Source organism: Limulus polyphemus, unplaced genomic scaffold (genome assembly GCF_000517525.1).
Source record: "Limulus polyphemus unplaced genomic scaffold, Limulus_polyphemus-2.1.2 Scaffold46, whole genome shotgun sequence".
Taxonomy (NCBI): domain Eukaryota; kingdom Metazoa; phylum Arthropoda; class Merostomata; order Xiphosura; family Limulidae; genus Limulus; species Limulus polyphemus.
The window spans coordinates 1,166,750-1,188,892 of NW_013665656.1; the positions used below are offsets into that span (position 1 = coordinate 1,166,750).

Consider the following 22,143-nt stretch of genomic DNA (forward strand, 5'->3'; position numbering starts at 1 on the left):
AAATACCTTTAACTTCTGCAAATATTGATTACGAAACTGGACAAGCTGCTGTACTGGTTAGCGAGGCTAGAAGTGAAACACAAGTGTCTAAGCTAGATCTTCCAGAAACACTTTATGAAAAAAGGGCAACAATTACTGTGTCTCCTCAGATGGCAATTTCAGTAGAAAAGGCTGTTTCAAACATAAAAGAAGGTACTTTGTATGACGAAAAACTAGTGCTACACTCAGCCAAGAAAGTTTTTCCACAAGAAGATGCTTTAAATGTCTGTTCAACTAATATTCTCGGAGGTGAAGCTGAGCTTGCACCTGATATGCGACCAGATGCTAAATCTGCAGTAATCACATTTCCAACTAAAGAAGCTATTAGAGTTGAAGAGGTCAACGTTGCAGTTACTGAAACAGTTTTAGGTCCTGACAAAAAGCCAAATGAAAATAAAGCATTTATTGGTTTGTCAACTCGAGAAGCTTTGGAAATCTGTGAAACTACCTTACGTGACAAAGAAGAAAGATTAAGTACTGAAATAGTACCAAAATCTAAATTAGCAGACACGTTTTTGATAGAAGAGCAAGCATTTGAAGTCAGTGAAACAAATACAGGTTTGAAAGAAGGTACATTTCTGCCAAAACAAACACCAGAAGGGATTATACTTCCACAGAATACTGTCTTCAAACTAGAAGGAGCTGTAGAGGTTTCAGAAGTACAGTCCTCATTGAAGGAAGACACACTAACACTAACTAGTCTCCCTTGTGGGCGAAATGCCATCTTAAATATCTCTAGTCAAGAGGCTATGGAAGTTACAGAGTATGATACAAGCCAAAAAGAAGATATTCTGAAAAAACATAAAATGCCCGAACTTACAGTTGCACAAACAAGCATAGAATCAGAACAGGCTATGATTATATCTGCCACTGAAAGTGAAATGAAAGAATCATATCTTTTAACAGAGCAAATTCCAAAAGTCAGACATGCAGAAGCATCTTATATGCCTAAAGAAGCCTTGAATATTATGGAAATGGAGCTAACCATTAAAGAAAGTGAAGTAAAACCCGAAAAATTACCAGTTACTTATCAAGCATCCTTCTCTGTTCCAGTAAAGGAAGCACTTGAAATCATACAAACTGAAACAGCTTCAAAAGAAAAATCGCTCACAGTTAGCAAACCAACGGGTATTGTTGCTAAAACTACACTTTCTACAGAAAAAGCTATTGAAATTTCTGAAATTGAAGCAGGAGAAACTGGACATCACTTTACACAAGAGGTAAAGCCATTTCAACAATCTGCATTGGAGTCTTTTTTACCGGGAGAATCACTTACAATACAAGAAGTAATGTTATCTGGAGAAGCAAAGGAAGGTGTAAAACAAGCTGAAAGTATTCAAGTGAAAGCATCTTTAGGTTTTGAAGAGCATAAATCTGTTTCCATAAATCAGATGGATTCAGGAGAATTGGAAAGTAAATTACCAGAGTTTATATCTCCGTTAATGAAAAAAGCAAAACACTCTGTTCCAGGATATGATGCTGTAGAGGTGACACACACGGAGGTACAAGAACTCGAGAAAATACTTTGTCCAAGTACTATGCCTGAAATGCATACTGCTAATACATATTTCAAAGAAACTGAAGCATTTTTAGTTGAAGAATCTACATCACACTATCAAACAGCTGAAATGAAGCCTTCTGAGCAACCTAAAAGTGAGCAATCAGGTTTTTCCCTGGTTTTACAACAGCCATTGGCCATTTCTGAAATTACTGTAGGGAACACTGAGGTTGATTTATTTGTAGAAAGCCTGAAAACACCCCACACTGCTGAACAAACTGTTACTGAAATGCAAACAGTTGTAATTAGTGAAACAGAAACAGAAATGCAACCTGAGACATTTAAACCTACAAAACATGACATCCACACTGCTGTACCTTCTGTTTCATCACTAGGAGAAATTGCAACAGTTTCTGAAATCACCACAGCTGAAGAGTTAGACACATTTGTTAAAAAAACAAAACCAGATGAAAAAGACGTAGGTATATCAATTGTGCCAAGACAAACATTTAGCATTTCAGAATTACATGTACATGACAAAGAAGACATGCTAACACCAACAATTTACCCTGACTTCAAAACAGCACAGAAATATATTATACCACAAGAAGTTCTTGAAGTAACAGAAATCACAAAGACATTTAAAGAGACTGAGTTTCAACCTAAAATTAAACCAGAACTAAAGAAAATACAACCTACATTTAGAGAAGAAGATTCTCTCATGGTGTGTGAGATTGTGGCAGGAGATCAGACTTTTTCATTCGATGAGGTCCCAATCCCCTTAGGTGTAGAAGCTGAAGTGAAGATGCTAGAAAGGCAGCCCGTGGTTGTTTGTGAAATATCCTCAAGTACTCAAGAAGAAGAATTAAAACCCGAGCAAATACCAACACCAAAGCATCTATCAACAGTCATTTCAACAGAACAGCCAGTAGAAATCTATGTAGTTCAGCCAGAACACAAAGAAGAAAGCTTTCATCCTGAGGTTATTCCTCTTAGTAGAATTGCCAAACAGTCAGTTCTTTCCTCCCAAGCTGCAGTTTCAGAAGTTGTGATTGCTGAGTCGTCTTTTCAAGAGCTGTCTGAAGATAAGCTGGTTTTTGGAAAAGCTGCTTCTATTATTGGTGAATACCAGCATGCAGCAGTTTTAGAGATTAATCCTGTCCACCAGGAGGGTGAATTTGTTCCTGAAACTCTGCCAGAAGTACACAACACTGATATATCACTTCAAGAAGAACAAACTGTGGTTATTTCTCAAGTACAGACAGATGACTCTGAGATGGAGCTGAAGCCAGATATTAAACCAATATGTAAAAAAGCTCGCACAATGTTACCATCTGCACAACAGGCTTTAGAGGTAGAAGAAGTCACTATCTCCTCTAAGGAAGGCGTTTTTAAAGATGAGAATGTAGATTTGGAGCACATGGTTAATGTTGAACTTCTTACACATCAAGCTACTTCTATTTCCCAACCAGTAGCAGAACACAAAGAAGGAGAAATCGCTCCACAAATAACTCCTATACATCACACAGCTCAAACAAAATTTCCTAGTGAGGAAGGCTTAGTTATATCAGAAATTGTGCATTCTGAAAAAGAATGTGACTTGGAACATTTCCATAGGCCAGACAGTAGGTTGGCGATGTCTCTTTTTTCAGCAGCAGAAGCACTTTGTGTAGGAGAAGTTACAGCAGAGGCAGTTCCCGAACAAATATCGTCAACTGATGTGAGTAAGCTAGAACAACAAATTAATTTTGAATTGTTTACTAATCAATCAGTATCTGTTTCAGAAACGGCTGTAGCAATGAAAGAAGAAGATCTTCACACAAAAGCCAAACCAGTAGAAAAGCAGGCCAAGGTAATTTTACCAGAAAGTCAATCAATTATGGTTGAAGAGCTATCGACTGGTGGCATCCCAGCAAATATGAAACCTGATGTCAAACCTGATGAACACAGAGCAGAAACTGAAGTTATTCTACAGCAGTCTGTTGTTGTGGCAGAAACAGAACTGAGCTACAGAGAAACTGAGCTTTCTATAGACACCCCGAAGTTACAAGAGGCAAGCAAAATATTACCCCAGGAACAAGCTGTATGGGTTGCAGAAGTAGAAGCTGCAAGCAAAGAGGAGGATTTGAAATCAGATATCTTACCAAAATGGCATCAAGCAGATATGACACTATCACCTGAGGAAGCTCTCACGGTATCTGAAGTAACAAGCATAGACAAATCTTCAGAGTTAGCAATAGTTAAAGCACCAAAAACAGATGAAGCAAATGTGTCAGTTTCTGTTCAAGAAACATTTGAAGTAACAGAAATTCAGATCCCTGAAAGTGAAACTATTATGCAGCCAGATGATAAACCACATGGAAAGACAGCAAAACCGATTTTATCTCTTGAAAAGTACCTTGAAGTTTCTGAAGTCACTGCAGCTGCTTATCATGAAGAACTCAAACCAGATCTAACACCAGCAAGTAAGACAGCCTTTGTAGATTTTACTTTCCGAGAAAGCCTATTGGTTTCACAAGTAACATCAGGTTCTTCTGAAGAGTCATTAATTCCTAAGGAGACACCAAAAGAACACTTTGTTTCGACTGATATTTCACAGCAAGAGGCATTGAATGTTTATCTCACAGAAACAGAAATTAGGGAAGGAATATTCACTCCTGAGCAACTACCAAAAGAAAGTTCAGCATTAGTTGGAATCGATGCTGAAGAGCATGTCATTATATCAGAAGTTACTGCTCCACAGAAAGAAGGTGTATATATACCAACCACAAAGCCACAAAGTATAACAGCTCCATTCACAATGCCAACACAAGAACACATTCTCATATCTGAGATTGATGCAGCTATAACCGAGAGTGAATTTGTTGCACCAATACTTCCAAATGAGAAAAAAGCTGATTTTACTGTCCCTGTGGATGAGCATGTTATAATTTTGTCAACACAAATTGAGCAAAAAGAAGAAGAGTTACCAGCTGAAATAAAACCAAAGAAAGGAAGTGCTAATGTATCTGTCCCAACTGAAGACCATGTTGTCATATCAGAAGTATCAGTAGAAGATAAAGAAAGTATTTTTGTTTCACATAAACTACCTAAAGGTGCAACTGTAGGAGTTTCAATACCCACAGATGAACATATTTTGGTATCAGAAATAACATCAGATGTACAAGAAAGCGAGTTTGTTCCAGAAAAACTACCACCTGAAATTCAACTCTCATTTTCTGTACCAACAAAGGAACATGTTTTCATTGCAGAAGTAGAGTCTTCTGACAAAGAGTTTGATCTCAAACCATATGATAAACCAAAGGAGAGAATAGCAGGCTTGTCATTACCTGTAGAAGAACATTTAACAGTATCTTCTGTGGAATATGGAATGAAAGAGGATCAGTATAAAGCCTCAAAACTACCTGAAGGAGTAGTAGCAGGGTTTTCAGTACCTACAGAAGAACATGTTGTTGTTGCTGAAACTGGATTAAATGAAATGGAAGAAATATTTGAATCTGAAAAGGTACCAAAAGGGTTAACACCTAAGTTTAATGTCCCTTCTCTTGAACATGTGATCATATCATCAGTAGAGGTATCTCAAGAAGAGAGTGAATTAGCACCAGATAATAAACCAAAATTAGCTTCAGTTACTCCTTCATTAGGAACAACTGAACATATTATTGTGTCAGAAGTTAAGCTCGAAACTAAAGAAGAAGATTTCACTGCCAAAGCATTACCTAAACAAAGGACAGCTGGAGTAAACCTACCTGTAGAGGAGCATATTGTTGTGGGACAGATAGAAACAGAGGTAAAAGAAGGGGAATTCAAGGAAGAAAAGAGACCCGAAGGAATAATGGTAGGGTTTAGCATTCCTACAGAGGAACATGTGTTGATTTCAGAAGTAACCACTGATCATAAAGAAGGAAAGTTTATTCCTGGTAAGCTACCACAGTCTGAAGTAATTGATTACACTTTACCTACTGAAAAACATCTTTTTGTGTCAGAAACTCCATACCAATTGAAAGAGGGAGAATTTAAACCCAAACGAGGACCGATATTAGTAGAAGCAAATGTTTCTGTGCCTTTAGCAACATCTTTAATAGTATCTCACGAGGAAGCTTCATTGAAAGAAGGCGAACTTTCACCATATAAAATGCCACCAGAAATGACTGCAGGTATTTCGTTGTCATCTGTAGAACATGTTCTTATATCTGAACCCTATACAGAGGCTAAAGAGGGAGAATTTATTCCTGGTAAACTTCCAAAACTATTCACTGCAGATACATCTGTACCTAGTGAAGACCACGTTGTTGTGTCAGAAATACAAACAGAACAACGAGAAAGTGAACTTCCTGTTGATAAAAAACCTGTTGAGGTCATGGCCGGTATTTCTGTGCCCACAGAGGAACATGTGGTAGTGTCACAGATTGATACCATAACTAAAGAGCAAACTTTCACTCCAGGAAAGCTACCTGTTGAGATGAAAGCTGGTGTGACAATCCCATTAGAAGAACATCTTTTGGTTTCTCATACTGAGAGTAGTGTCAAAGAAGAATACATTGGACCTCAAAAATTACCAACTGAACTTACAGCCCAATATTCTGTTCCAACAGAAGAACATGTTATTGTTTCTAAGGTAGAAACAGAAAATAAAGAAGGAGAATTTATTCCTGGTCGATTGCCTCCTGAAGTGACTGCCTCATTTAGTGTTCCAGTAGAAGAACATGTTGTGGTATCACAGACAGAAACTGGATCAAAGGAAACAGAACTAATTCCAGAAAAACTGCCAAGGCTTGTTAGTGCGGAAATGAGTATACCAACTGAGGAGCATGTTGTTGTGTCAGTAACTGAATTGAAGACCAAAGAAGGTGAATTTGTACCAGGAAAACTACCACTTTCATTCACTGCTGGATACTCAATACCTGTAAATGAGCATGTAATAGTAGCTCACACTGAAACCGAATCAAAAGAAGACCAATTTGTGCCAGAAAAGAAACCTGTTCAAATATCTTTAGATTACACAATACCTGTTGAACATCATGTTGTTGTGTCTGAAACAGAAACAGGGAGCAAAGAGGACTCATTTGTGCCAGGTAGATTACCTGCAGCAGTAATTGCTGAATTTTCTGTCCCTGTTGAGGAACATGTTGTTGTGTCACATACTGAAACAGAAAATAAAGAGGAAGAACTCATCCCTAGGAAATTGCCACCAGAAGTAACTGCAGGACTAACTATCCCATGCGAAGAACATATTCTTATCTTCCAAACAGAAACAGAAAGAAAAGAGGGAGAATTTAAACCTGGTAAGTTACCACCTACAGTTGCTGTTGATTATAGTGTACCTGTAGAAGAACATGTTGTTGTTTCCCAAACTGACACTGAAACCAAAGAAGGAGAATTTATCCCAGAAAAAATACCCACTGATGTGGTTGCTAGGTTTTCAGTACCTACTGAAGAACACGTGCTTATCACTCATACTGAGGCTGAAATAAAAGAGGGAGATTTTGTACCTGGTAAATCACCTCTTGAAATTACAGCTGGGTATTCAGTTCCCACTGAACAGCATGTTGTTGTATCACAGACAGAGACAGAAACAAAGGAAGGAGAGTTTATTCCAGAAAAACGTGCACCTGAAGTTACTGCAGGATTCACTGTGTCTTTTGAAGAACACATTGTTGTTCACCAAACTGAGACAGAAACAAAGGAAGGTGAGTTTGTAGCAGGGAAATTACCACTAGAAGTTCGAGCAGGATATACTGTTCCAGTTGAAGAACACGTTGTAGTATTACAGGCAGAAACAGCATTGAAAGAGAGTGAATTTGTCCCAGAAAAGCTCCCAAAAGAAGTATCTGTTGATTATTCTGTGCCTTTGGCTGAACATGTTGTGATCAGTCAAACAGAAACAGAAACTAAGGAGGGAGAATTTGTTCCTGGTAGGCTTCCACTTCAAGTTACTGCTGGTCTTACAGTGCCAGTAGAAGAACATGTAGTAGTGTCAGAGACCAAGACTGAAATAAAAGAGGGAGATTTGCAGCCTATAAAAATACCCCCTGAAGTTACTGCAGCTGTTGGAGTTTCGTTTGAAGACCATATTGTTATCTCTGAAACTGAAACTGAAAGTAAAGAAGGTATCTTTGTTCCTGGAAAACTTCCACCAGAAGTCACTGCTGGTTTTAGCATGCCTCTTGAAGAACATTTGATTGTTTTAGCAACTGAATCTGAAGTAAGGGAGGACGACCTTGTTCCTCAGAAACTTCCTCCTGAAGTATCTCCAAACTTTTCTGTTCCAGTCGCCGAGAGTGTTGTTGTTTCTGAAACAGAAACTGAAACAAAAGAAGACGTTTTTATTCCTGGAAAACTACCTCAAACAGTAATTGCCTCATACTCTGTTCCACTTGAAGAACATGTTGTTATATCTGAAACAAAAACTGAGACAAAAGAAAGTGAGTATAAGCCAGAAAGACTTCCTCCACATGCTACTGCTGGATATACAATATCTGTTGAAGAACATGTAGTTGTATCACATACTGAAACTGAGACTCGAGAAGGAGATTTTGTGCCATCTAGACTTCCACCACAAGTTACTCCTGGCTATAGTGTACCAGCACAGGATTATGTTGTCATTTCTCAAACAGAAGCAGTAACTAAAGAGGGTGAATTTATTCCAGAAAAAGCTCCCCCAGAATATGTACCAAATGTGTCTGTACCTGTGGAAGAGCACCTTGTAATTTCTTTGACCGAATCTGAAACAAAGGAGGGTAAATTTATTCCAGGTAAACTTCCCCCAGAAATTACTGCAGATGTGTCTGTACCCTCGGAACAACATGTTATTGTTTCTGAAATAAAATCCATCACAAAAGAAGATGAATTAATTACAGCAAAAATGCCTGCAGAGGTTAAGCCATCAGTTACAGTGCCTGTTGAAGAGCATATTTTGATATCTCAGACAGAAGCAGAAACTAAAGAAGGAGAGTTTGTACCTGGCAAACTACTGCCAGAAGTGAATGCTAAGTTTACTGTTCCTGTTGAAGAACATGTAATAGTGTCTCAAACAGATACTGAGATGAAAGAAGGCGAATACGTCCATGAGAAACGTCCAACTGAACTAACAGCTGACATATCCGTTCCACTGGAAGAATATGTTGTTGTTTCACAAACTGAAACAGAAACAAAGGAAGGTGAATTTCATCCTAGTAAATATCCTACAGAGGCTAATGCAGGAATATCTGTACCTGTTGAAGAGCATCTTCTTGTGTTACAAACAGAAACTGAGTCTAAAGAAGGGGAGTTTGTTCCCCAGAAATTGCCACCAAAGGCCAGTGCCTCATTTAGTGTACCTGTAGAAGAGCATGTCGTTATTAGTCAGACTGAAGCTGAAAGTAAAGAAGGGATATACATACCAGGTAGATTACCACCGGAAGTAACTGCTGGTGTTAGTGTACCAGTCGAAGAACACGTGGTTGTGTATGAAACAAAGGCAGAGACAAAGGAAGATGAGTTAATTCCTGAAACGATTCCCCAGAAGGTATCTCCTGGTTATTCTGTACCAGTTGTTGAACATATTGTTATATCGCAGACAGAACCAGAAGCCAAGGAAGGGGAATTTGTTCCTGGAAGACTTCCTACTGGAATTCAAATAGGATTCACTTTCCCTGTAGAGCAGCATGTAGTAGTTTCTCAAACTGAAACTGAAACAAAAGAAGGGGAGTTTCGTCCGAAGAAACTACCTATGGAAGTAACAGCTGATTTTAACGTTCCAGTGGAAGAGCATTTAATAATCTATGAAACAGAAACAGGAAATAAAGAAGAAACACTTATTCCAGGAAAAGAGCCCTTGAGTTTTAGTGCTGACTTTACCGTTCCCACAGAAGAGCACCTTGTTATTTCAGAAATTGAAACAACCATTAAAGAAAATGATATGAAACCCCAGGATAAACCTTTGGAAGAAACTGCAGGTTATAGTGTGCCTACTGTTAGACATGTTACTGTTTCTCAAGTAGAAAGTGAAACCAGAGAAGAAGAATTTGCATTAGGTAAATTACCAGCAGAAATAAATATTGGATTTTCTATACCAACTGAACAACATGTTATTGTATCTGAAACATTAAGCCAGCAGAAAGAAGGAGAGTTTGTTCCAGGTAAAAAGCTTCCAGAATTGTGTGCTGATTTTACAATCCCAACTGAGCAACATCTTGTTGTTTCAGCAGTTGAGTCTCAAAGTAAGGAGGGGAAACTAAGTATCAAAACTCTACCTTCTCAGGTGACAGCTGGTTTTGATGTTCTTGTGGAAGAACATGTTGTTGTTTCAGAAACACAAACAGAGGTGAAGGAAACTTTCTTTGATACTGAACAAAAGCCAAAAGAACGATCAATTGCTTTCAGTGTACCTGTTGAAGAGCATATTGTTTTATCATCTGTTGAAGCAGGAATAAAAGAAGGTGAATTCATTCCAGAAAAATTACCAGAAGAAATAACAGCTGGTTTTACAGTTCCCACTGAGGAACATGTTCTTGTGTCAGAAGTTGAAATAGATACAAAAGAAGGAACATTTACACCTAAATTGTTACCAGATGAGAAAACAGCATCGTTCACTGTGCCAACAGCAGAACACGTACTTGTATCACTAGTTGAAGTTGATACAAAAGAAGGCACTTTTGTAGCAGGAGAGTTACCCAATGAAAGAAAAGTAGATTTTTCAGTTCCTACTGAAGAATATGTTCTTGTATCAGAAATTGAAGTTGATACAAAGGAGGGTATCTTTGCACCAGGACAATTACCAGATGAGAAAACAGCAGACTTTTCTGTTCCTACCGAAGACCATGTAGTTGTTTCACAAGTTCAATCAGATTTGAAGGAAGAAGATCTTAAAACTGAAAGAAAACCCTTACAAGTTACTGCTGATTTCTCACTTTCGTCAGAACAACATGTTATTATTCAACAGGTAGAAACAGATACCAAAGAAGGGGAATTTGCTCCAAGAACTTTACCTCAAACAGTTACTGCTCCATTCAGTGTCCCTGTTGAAGAGCACCTCGTAGTTTCAGAAATTTCTGGTGAATTAAAAGAAGGAGAATTTGCTCCAGAAGCTAAGCCATCTGGAGTAACAGCAAAGTATCTTATTCCAGGGAAAGATCATGTTTTAATATCGGAAGTTGAAGCAAATATCAAAGAAGAAATATTTTTACCAGGGGCTCTTCCTGGAGAAAAAACAGCTAGGTTTTCTTTCGATACTGAAGAACATGTAACTATATCGCAAGTAGATTATGAATACAAGGAAGGAGAGTTTGCACCAGACAAGTTGCCAGGTGTTATGCAAGCTCCATTTACATTGCCAATTGAGGAGCATGTTATTGTGTCTGAAATAGATGTACAGCAACAGGAAAGACAACTTGAAACAGAAAAACCCAAAGAGAGATCTGCTGGATTCAGTATACCAACAGAAGATCACGTAGTTATATCTGAGGTGGAAACTGATGTTAAAGAAGGCGAATTTGTATCAGGACGTCTACCAATGGAGGTAACAGCTGGTTTTTCAGTGCCAACTGAAGCACATATTGTTATTTCAGAAGTAGAAACTGATATAAAAGAAGGAGATTTTGGTCCTAGACGATTACCTGACGAGCAACATGCTCCTTATACTATACCAACAGAAGAACATGTTATAGTTTTTGAAACGAAGTCAGAAATTAAAGAGGGTGAATTTGTTTATGAGAAAAAAGTTACAGAATTTAAAGCTTCATTAGATGTTTTAGCCACAGAACCTGTTCAAGTATTAGAGGTTACAAGTGAGTTTGAGTCAGCAAAACTGCCAGAGGCTGTTAAACCAAAAGAAGGTAAAGCAACTACTGTGTTAACTATTGAAGAACCCCTTTCCGTGGAGGAAGTAACCTCAGAAAATAAAGTAGAAGATTTCACAAGCAAAAAACCATTTGAAAGCAAAGCACATAAAATTTTGCCTAAGCAAACATCATTAGAAGTAACAGCTGTTGAACCTGAAGTTAAGACTGAAGAACTGCAGTTCAAAATGCCAGAAGTTACCAAAGCAGATATGACAATTACAGAAAAAGAACCTATTACTGTTTCAGAAGTTAGCGCTGATTTCAAAGTCAAGAAATTAGAGGACGTTACTAAACCTACGGAAGAACATGTGGGCTTTGCTTGGGATGAAGAATATTCAGTTGTAATATCAGGAATTCAAGAAGACAGTGTAGCTAAGGAGTTTACTGTAGAAAGTTGGCCAACAAATTTAGCTCATGTGACCATTATTGAAGAGTTTCCAAGTTCAGTTATTGAAAAACCAATAGAAGTTTTACTGGAAGAGCAAACACCAGAAGATGAAGGTGTAAGCCTTTTAGATACTGAGATAAGTCAAAAGGATACTGAGGCATCAACAAGTATCATTATTAAACAGAAGACAGTTAGGTCTCATACAGAAGAAGTCAGTGGTGGTTCCAAAATTATACAATACACTGAAATCCACGAATCTTTCAGTACTGGTGGTTTTTCTGAAGACAAACCTTCTCGTCCTATTATCCAAGAAATCACCGATGAAGAAATAGTCCCCGAGGAAGTTGTTAAGAAACCAATAATAGAAGAATATGAAGAGGTACCAAAAAAGCCACAGGAAGAAACACCCACTAGTCTAGAGGTTGAAGAAATCACAGAGGAACCAGTAAAGGAGGAAGAGCATGCGGAAATTAAAGTCAGTTTAAAACCAAAAAAGAAATTTAAAAAAGAAGAACCTACAGAATTTGTAGAAAAATTACAACCTGAAGAAGACATAAATATATCTATAAAGAAACACAAAAAACCAGAAGAGAAACCCGAGGAAGTTGAGAAAGTGATTTTGATTTTAGATAAGACAGAAAAACAAAAGGATAAAGAAGTCATTTCAGCGGAAGAAATAACCCTCAAGCTAGATGAAGAAAAACTCCCAAAAGAAAAAACTGAAGAAAAACCACTTGAAAAAGAAGAGGTTAAAGTGACTTTGAAGCCGAAGAAAAAACCAAAGGACGAGAAACCAAAGAAAGAACTTCCAGAAGAAATTCAGCTGCAAGAAGAGACAGAAATAACAGTTAAGCCGCTTAAAAAACCTAAACCAGATGAGATACTTGAGGATATTGAACAAATTTCTATTGTTTTGGAGAAACCAGAAAAACCAAAAGATGAAGTTTCACAAGTAGAAGTATCTTTCAAAATACCTGAGAAAGAAGTTTCAAAAAAGCCTGAAAAAGTAGAAGAAAAGCCAGTTGAAAAGGAAGAAGAGGTTCAATTAACTTTGAAACCTAAGAAAAAACCGAAAGGAGAGAAAGAACTAAAATTGCTTCCGCAAGACATTCAGCAAGATGAAGAAACCGAAATAAGTGTAAAATCGCTTAAAAAGCCTAAGCCAAAAAAGAAACCCGAGGAAGCTCAAGAAGTTGATGTTGTTTTAGAGAAACCAGAAAAAATAAAAGATGTGGAAGATGTCTCACAAATAGATGTCATTTTTAAAGTGCCTGAGAAAGACATTCCGAAAGAAAAACCTGAAGAAAAATCAGTTGAAAAAGAAGAAGAAATTAAAGTCATTTTAAAGCCCAAGAAAAAGCTAGAGGATGAAAAAGAAAAGAAGGAACTTCCGCAAGAAATTCACGCAGAAGAAGAAACAGAATTTACCTTAAAGACATTAAAAAAAGAGAAACCTGAAGCAATTGAGAAGCTTGATATTGCTCTGTCAAAGACAGAAAAACCAGAAGATGAGAAAGACACCTCACAGACAGAAGTAACTCTTAAATATCCTGAAAAAGAAATTCCAAAAGAAAAGCCTGAAGACATTAAAGAAGTAACAACTGTTGAAGACGTTGAACAAGATTTTAAAGTAACCATAAAGCCCAAAAAGAAACCAAGAGAAGAGAAAGAGGAGTTGGAGAAAACTGAGGTTTCTTTAACTTTTCCTGAAAAGTTGGAAGAAAAAGCACCAGAAGAAATTTCAGTTAGCAAAGGTGAGTTACTTTACAAATTCTATAAATATCTCTATAATCAACTAAAACATTTGTTGTCAGAGCAAAGTTGAAGCTTAAATTAAAAACCATATAATCAAAGTAGTTAAAAAAACGTTTAATTCAACATATTTGAAATTATGTAACATAATAGAGTGAATGTTTGAAGATTAATCAATCCTTACAGATAATTTTAGTATATTTTGCTCTGTTAGAATTATAATTATTATTCACATCTCTACATATGTGGAGACGTTTTACAATTTTGTGACTTTTACCTATGTTTATTAACTATTTCTTTTACGTTTTTTTGCAGTGGGTAAGTCTAACAACAGTAATTCGTTACAAGTTACTGTTCATCAACCAGCTATCACTGATACCTCAACGCTTTTTTTTTCTGGAAGACTTTTTGTTTGTTTGTAAATGGTATGGCTTTGCTAACCTTCCTATTAAACCATCTACTACTAAAATTTTCCCTATATCCTCATGCTATTTCTAATGTGGAACTTTTATTTGATATTATTTGATTTATTTCTATTTGATAGAAAATGGTATTATATTTTACGTGGTCTACGTATAAACAAAGGTAAGATAACATCTTTAAACTAATTTGCATGATTCATTTTTCATTACGTATATTATTTTCTTATTTGTATACAGAATGTATTTTTAAGTATGAATAAATGATACCATTTATTTTTCATAATCTTGATAGACACAGCTATTACCTTAAAGAAACCTGAGAAACCAGAAAAAGCTGAGGAAATAGAGCCTGTTGAATTAATAATTACAGAAGAAATACCTAAACAATTCGTAGAAGACGATGTTACACGACCTAAAGAAGCAGAAAAAGAACCTGTAAAAATAGAAAAACAAGAAGAGAAGAAACCAAAAAAGAAAAAAATTCCAAAACTTAAGGAAGAGGCCCCAGAAGAAGTTGTTGAAACAAAAATAAAGTTACCTAAAAAGAAAGAACCTGAGGAAGTGGAGGAGGTTACAAAGATCATATTACCGGAAAAAACAGAAGAAAAAGCTGATAAAATAGAACCTGTTGAATTAACAATTGCAGAAGATAAACCTAAACAATTCATTGAGGACGATGTTACAAGGCCTAAAGAAGCAGAAAAAGAACCTGAAAAAGTAGAACAACAAGAAGAAAAGAAACCAAAAAAGAAAAAAGTTCCAAAAGTTAAAGAAGAGGCACCAGAAGAAGTTGTTGAAACAAAAATAAAGTTGCGAAAAAAGAAAGAACCTGAGGAAGCTACAAAGATCATTTTACCGGAAAAACCAAAAGAAAAGGAGGATGAAAAAGTTGAGGACGTTGTCATGTTAAAAATCCCAGAAAAAGAAAAAGATGAGAAATCAGAGGTAGCTCAGTTGGTTTTACCACAAAAAAAAGAGGAAAAACCTAAAGAAATTGTTGAAGTGGCTACAATAACAGTTCCAAAGAAAGAGGAAGCTAAGCCATCAGAAGAATCGTTTGAAATTTCTTTGGAAAAACCTAAACCTGAAGAGACAACTGTAGATGAAACTTTTGTAATCAAAGCCCCAGATGAGAAAACAGAGTCATTGGTTACATCTCCTGTAGAAGAAACATTTAAAGTTACTCTAAAAGAAAAGCCTACTTCAGAAGAAATAATAGAAATTGAATTGCCGAAGAAAGAAGAAAAATATGTTGAAGAAGCAGCTGAAGTCACAGTTAAGAAATTAATAGATGTCGAAGCTCCCGAAGAGAAACCAGTAGATAAACCAGAAGAAATCACAGAGACTAAAGTGATCAAAAAGAAAAAGAAAACAAAAAAAGCTATTGAATTGTCTGAAGAAATTAAGATACCTAAAAAGACAGAAGAGGAAAAGCCAGAGATAGAAGAATCATTCAAAATCCCACTAAAACTTAAGAAACCCGAGGAAGACCAAATAACTGAAGCTTTTGAAGTTGAATTGTTAAAGGAACATGAAAAACCGGAAGACACCAGTGTGGTCCAAGAAACATTTAAAGTTTTATTACAAGAAAGACCAAAACCAATTGCACCTGTCACTGAGGAATCAATTGAAACAATACTTCTAGAAGAAAAGAAGCTTCCGGAAACAAAGGAAAAAGTGGAAGAGGTAGTTATTGAGGTAAAGGAAGAAAAGCCAGAAGAAGAAATTGAAGAGGTGATAAGACTGAAAAAGAAGCCTGTCAAGGATAAACAAGAAGTCTCAGAAGAGTTAAAAGTTCATACAGGCGAACAGGAGGAACCTGAGTATAAAATAACAGAGGAATCTGCCGAATTTGCAGTTAAGAAACCTAAAAAGAAACCCAAACCTGAAAAAGTGGTAGAAGAAACTGCTGAAATCAAACTTCCTGAAGAAGAAGCTCCCACAGTTCCAGCTGAGGAAACGATTGACGTTATTCTCCCGACTAAACCCACTCCAGAAAAATCAGTTACAGAGGAAACTGTTGAAGATGTGATAAAATTACCAGAAGAGAAAAAAGAAGAATATAAAGTCACTAAAGAGGAAGCTGAAGTAACGGTGAAAAAAGTCGTTGAAATTGAAGGCCCTGAAGAAATTGAAGAAAAACCAAAAGAGGACGAACCCGAAGAAGTAGTAAAGATTAAGCGAAAGAAAGATGTTAAAAAGGAAGTTAATGAGGAAGCTAAGATCGTGCTAAAAAAGAGGAGGAGAAGTACGACGTAACAGAGGAATCTGCTGAATTTGCAGTTAAGAAACCTAAAAAGAAACCTAAATCAAAACCTGAAAAAGTGATAGAAGAAACTGCTGAAATCAAACTTCCTGAAGAAGAAGCTCCCACAGTTCCAGCTGAGGAAAAGATTGACGTTACTCTCCCGACTAAACCCACTCCAGAAAAACCAGTTACAGAGGAAACTAGAAGATGTGATAAAATTACCAGAAGAGAAAGAAGAAGAATATAAACTCACTGAAGAGGAAGCTGAAGTAACGGTGAAAAAAGTGGTCGAAATTGAAGGCCCTGAAGAAATTGAAGAAAAACCCAAAGAGGAAGAAACCGAAGAAATAGTAAAGATTAAGAGAAAGAAAGATGTTAAAAAGGAGGTTATTGAGGAAGCTAAGGTCGTGCTAAAAAAAGAGGAAGAGAAGAAGTACGACGTAACAGAGGAATCTGCTGAATTTGCAGTTAAGAAACCTAAAAAGAAACCTAAACCAAAACCTGAAAAAGTGGTAGAAGAAACTGCTGAAATTAAACTTCCCGAAGAAGAAACTCCTACTGTTACGTCGCCAGTTGAGGAAAAGTTTGACGTTACTCTTCCTTCTAAGCCCACTCCAGAGAAAACAGTTGTAGAGGAAACTACTGAAGATGTAATAAAGTTACCAGAAGAGAAAGAAGAAGAATATAAAGTCACTAAAGAGGAAGCAGAAGTAACCGTAAAAAAAGTGGTTGAAATTGAAGGCCCTGAAGAAATTGAAGAAAAACCAAAAGAGGGCGAAACCGAAGAAGTAGTGAAAATTAAGCGAAAGAAAGATGTTAAAAAGGAAGTTACTGAAGAAGCTAAAGTTGTGCTAAAGAAAAAGGAAGAGAAGAAGTACGAGGTGACAGACGAAGTTGCTGAATTTGCAGTTAAGAAACCTAAAAAGAAACCTAAACCAAAACCTGAAAAAGTGGTAGAAGAAACTGCTGAAATCAAACTTCCTGAAGAAGAAGCTCCCACAGTTTCAACTGAGGAAAAGATTGACGTTACTCTCCCGACTAAATTCACTCCAGAAAAACCAGTTACAGAGGAAACTGTTGAAGATGTGATAAAATTACCAGAAGAGAAAGAAGGAGAATACAAAGTCACTGAAGAGGAAGCTGAAGTAACGGTGAAAAAAGTGGTCGAAATTGAAGGCCCTGAAGAAATTGAAGAAAAACCAAAAGAGGACGAACCCGAAGAAGTAGTAAAGATTAAGCGAAAGAAAGATGTTAAAAAGGAGGTTATTGAGGAAGCTAAGGTCGTGCTAAAAAAAGAGGAAGAGAAGAAGTACGACGTAACAGAGGAATCTGCTGAATTTGCAGTTAAGAAACCTAAAAAGAAACCTAAACCAAAAGAAGCTGTAGAAGAAACTGCTGAAATTAAACTTCCCGAAGAAGAAACTCCCACTGTTACGTCGCCAGTTGAGGAAAAGTTTGACGTTACTCTTCCTTCTAAGCCCACTCCAGAGAAACCGGTTGTAGAGGAAACTACCGAAGATGTAATAAAGTTACCAGAAGAGAAAGAAGAAGAATATAAACTCACTGAGGAAGAAGCAGAAGTAACAGTGAAAAAAGTGGTTGAGGTTGAAGGCCCTGAAGAAATTGAAGAAAAACCCAAAGAGGAAGAAACTGAAGAAATAGTGAAGATTAAACGAAAGAAGGATATTAAAAAGGAAGTTACTGAGGAAGCTAAGGTCGTGTTGAAGAAAAAGGAAGAAAAGAAGTATGAGGTTACGGAGGAATCTGCTGAATTTGCCGTTAAGAAACCCAAGAAGAAAAGAAAACCAGAAACAGAAAAGGTGGTAGAAGAAACAGCTCAAATTAAACTTCCTGAAGAAGAAACTCCCACTGTTACATCGCCAGTTGAGGGAAAATTTGACGTTACTCTTCCTTCGAAGCCCACTCCAGAGAAACCAGTTGTAGAGGAAACTGCTGAAGATGTGATAAAATTACCAGAAGAGAAAAAAGAAGAATATAAAGTCACTGAGGAAGAAGCTGAAGTAACGGTGAAAAAAGTGGTTGAGGTTGAAGGCCCTGAAGAAATTGAAGAGAAACCAGAAGATGAAAAAACTGAAGAAGTAGTAAGTATTAGGCGAAAGAAAGGTACTGAACAGGAAATAGTTGAAGACGCGAAGATTGTGCTAAAGAAAAAAGAAGAACGAAAGCATGAAATCACAGAAGAATCGGCTGAATTTGCTGTCAAAGCTCCTAAAAAGAAACCTACAACCAAAGATGTTCCGTCAGTCACTGAAGAGTCTTTCACATTAAAGGTAAAACCAGAAGAAGAGAAACCTTTGTTAGAAGATGTTGAAGAAGCATTCGAAGTTAAAACACCCAAGCGTAAGAAGAAGAAACCCAAGATAGCTGAAGATGAAGAAGAATCTCTTAGCTTTGAAATTCCAAGCAAAGAACCCGAAAAGAAGACTGAAGAAGTGGAAGGTAAGCGCAGTATTTAATGAGGTATATTTATAAATATATATTTCTGCAATATTATCAACTGCATAATAGTATACGTTTTACATTGGTGTCAAAGTATGAAATTAAAGGATAAATTTAAAGCTCTTTTACTAATAATTTAAACATTTCTATATATGTAAGTTACCAATGTCCTTGAATTTTTTTGTTAGTATGTAGGTTAATTATCTAATTTATATTATTACAAATGTATACACATATAACACACGAAGACAATAAATTTTATGTTTATCTTACACTTTGCTATCTTTCCTTCCTTTCAGTACTTTTATCATTTGTTTTGTGCTTTCCAGAAAAAGTGAAAATCATAATTCCACGGGAAGAAGTCCCAGAAGGTGAGTATTTTGTTTCTACTTACTGTATTGTAGCTTTCTGTGATATAACTGTACGGGTTAGTGTTAACTGATATGCGAAGATTATCTCAACGAGACAGGTTAGAATTAAATTATTTGCACATTATTCTAGTGGAACGGGTTACGGTTATATCATGTGCACAGATTATCTCAGCGGAACGGCTTACAGTTAATTCATTTGAATGCATAGATGATCTCAAACGAAATCTCGGAACGTTAGGAACTGCAAGTTGATACAAGTTACTGTATAAGATTGAAACTCGATTTTATATCCTAAATTAGTCATTAGCCACCAGATAAGACTTGATAATCAATAGAAAGGAAAGATCAAAACGTTTAAGTCATTGAGAACTTCGGTTATGCTAATTGACTGCTGCAGCAGAAATATTAATAGAACAAATGCAAATAATTATTTTTTTCAAGAGACAGCATTATATTGTAGTTACTCATTACGTCCTCAAGCAATTGTCGTGGTTAATGAAAATTTATAGTATTCTCAGGCGTTTGAATAATTTTCTGCTTATTTTCTATTACAAATAATAATAGATGTTTCGTAAAGAATACTTGTAAAGACCAAAACATTTTATTCATCACTGTCGAAAAACAATGGATTTTATTGATGATGTTTCGACTTAATTAAAGATAGTGACAAAGAAAATGATTACATCCTGAAAGAATGCAAATATATATATATGATAGCAAAGATATTTTCGGAATAGAGACTTCCTTGACGAGAAATTTACCAAGTCGAAAATCATGTGAAAATGAATCCTTTAATTCTACTTTCATACAAGTTACCTTCAGCATTTCAGTACTAAATAGAATATACTGTATTGTCTTACCCAATGATACAGACCAATTATTCCTTAATATAGGAAGACATTTTGTAAAATATAGCAGAGGAACCAAAGAAATCATATCCAGTAACAAGTTCAAGAAAAATATAATTGAAGTACAATCAAAACTGCCGCTGAGAAGGGTGTTATTAGCTCCATAGTGTGATTCACTACAAAATGACGAAGTTTTCCATTTGTGTAAAATTTATATCAAAACCCAATAGACTACTGATGTTTTAGCTTGATACAGTATGTTGTAAATGCATTCAAAATGAGGCTGTTTATAATGGCAGTGCTAGTTATCTACATCTATAATAATAAAAGAGCCTGTGTATGTCTGTCTGTCTATGTGACCGTCATAGCTCCAAGAGGAAAGAACCAAGAGACCTGAAACTTTACACACATACTTAGGGGATTCTGAGGGTGTGCACCTGGGTATTACTTTTTTAGATTTTTTCTGTAATAATAAAAGAGCCTGTGTATGTGTGTGTGTGTGTGACCGCCATAGCTCCAAGACGAAAGAACCAAGAGGCCTGAAACTTTACACACATACTTAGGGGATTCTGAGGGTGTGCACCTGGGTATTATTTTTTAGATTTGACTAAAAAAATGGTCACTTTTTGCCCTAAAGCCCTTAAGCCCCATAATTCTGCATCCTGAAGATCTATAGAAAAGTATCATTTTTTTTTTTCTAATTCTCACTTAATGAACAATATATGGAGGTTTTCTGCCAAACACTCTTTTTCAATACAAACATGGGAAGAAGAATACAAATCTGAGAATTAAAAAAAGTTGAATTGAACTAAGTTTGGGAAACAGCAACAAACAACGGGAAGAAAAATATGAACCAGATAATATTGTAGAATTCGGAGAATGAGAAGAATTAAAATAAAAACGAAGAAAAAAAAACCAATCCAAGAAGCTAAATTAAAACTATTTGTTTAAAAAAAAATAGTTGAATTTGCAACAGACAAATCAATTAAAGAATTGGCACATTGGGGTAGCAATAGAAGTAATTAAAATAATTGGGACGCTTGAGTGGTACATTGAGGACTCTGTGAATCATGAGGGGATCTTAGAATCCCGCAGCGGAGCTTGAGTAATTTATGCTAGTGGCTAAACTTCGTTGATACATCAATCTTTATGTAGTCATATCCTCATCATACTTAACATTTTGCTCTAAAAAACTGTGAAATCCTTGTCATTAGTACTTTCGTTAAGTATCATTTCAGCAATCGAATTCAAAGATTGATTTTTGGTAATCCTCCCCCTAGTTCCAAATATTACCCAATTTGTCCCTGCGATAGGTGTTACAAACAACTTTAAAAATTGTTTTTTATGTTTCTATGTCAGTATCGGCTAATAATTATTTTAGTTTATCTTAACTTCTCACTGCTATACGATAATATGCATTATTTTAGGATTCAATTTTTTTTTAACAAAAAATATTCAGTTAATTTCAGTAGTCAATATTTTTGTCTGCAGAAAATTGTCTACAAAAATTTTGTTTGAAAAATTCACGGTCTCACATTTTTTTATTGTTATTATTTTTTTAGAACCAGAAGTTCGAGAAGAGATAACGGTAAGACAAACATATTATGTAAAAATTAGGGTCACGCTAGTGCGTTGAATAAATATATGTTAGAGTTCTATTATCAGAATCACTTTAATGTGTAGAATATGTTACTGTGTAGAATAACTAAATTTTCGTGTTCCGCAATTTATATTACATTTGGTAAACCAATGTGCTTCAGAAGATGTATATATATATATTAGTAGAGATATACAAGTAGAAATATTTAAGTAGAGATATACAAAGAGAAATATTTAGGAAGAGATATATGTAAATAGAAATATTTAGGAAAAGATATACAAATAGAGATATATGTAAATAGAAATATTTAGGAAAAGATATACAAATAGAGATATATGTAAATAGAAATATTTAAGTAGAGATATATACAAGTAGAATTATAGAAATATGAATATATAAGTAGAGATAAAGAAGTCGAAGTGTTTAGATATAAGACCTTTGTGTTCCGCTCATCATGGAAATTATATTAATTGTAGAATAAATATTGAAGCTAAATTTGTTTTCATTTTAGTATCCTGTCTAAAGAAAGTACTGCTTTATAAGTAAAAGAATACCAAGATCTCTTTTCAATAATCTGACGCTTTCTACTGGTAGCTTAGAATTACTCATAGTTACATAGTGTTACAAGTGGGAAATACTGAGTTGTAAGGAATAAATAAATATGTGTATATATATATATATATATATATATATATA

General features: G+C 35.8%; 1 protein-coding gene across 1 annotated transcript in view; it reads left to right on the forward strand.

Moving 5' to 3' along the window:
• LOC106462582 (titin-like) overlaps positions 1-22,143 on the forward strand; it is a 454,586-nt gene that overhangs the window by 402,065 nt on the left and 30,378 nt on the right. Inside the window, 6 exon segments of the mRNA XM_022390129.1 lie at positions 3,322-13,500; positions 14,213-16,172; positions 16,175-16,347; positions 16,349-18,628; positions 18,958-18,999; positions 21,410-21,435. Coding sequence (XP_022245837.1) covers positions 3,322-13,500; positions 14,213-16,172; positions 16,175-16,347; positions 16,349-18,628; positions 18,958-18,999; positions 21,410-21,435 — 14,660 coding nt within the window.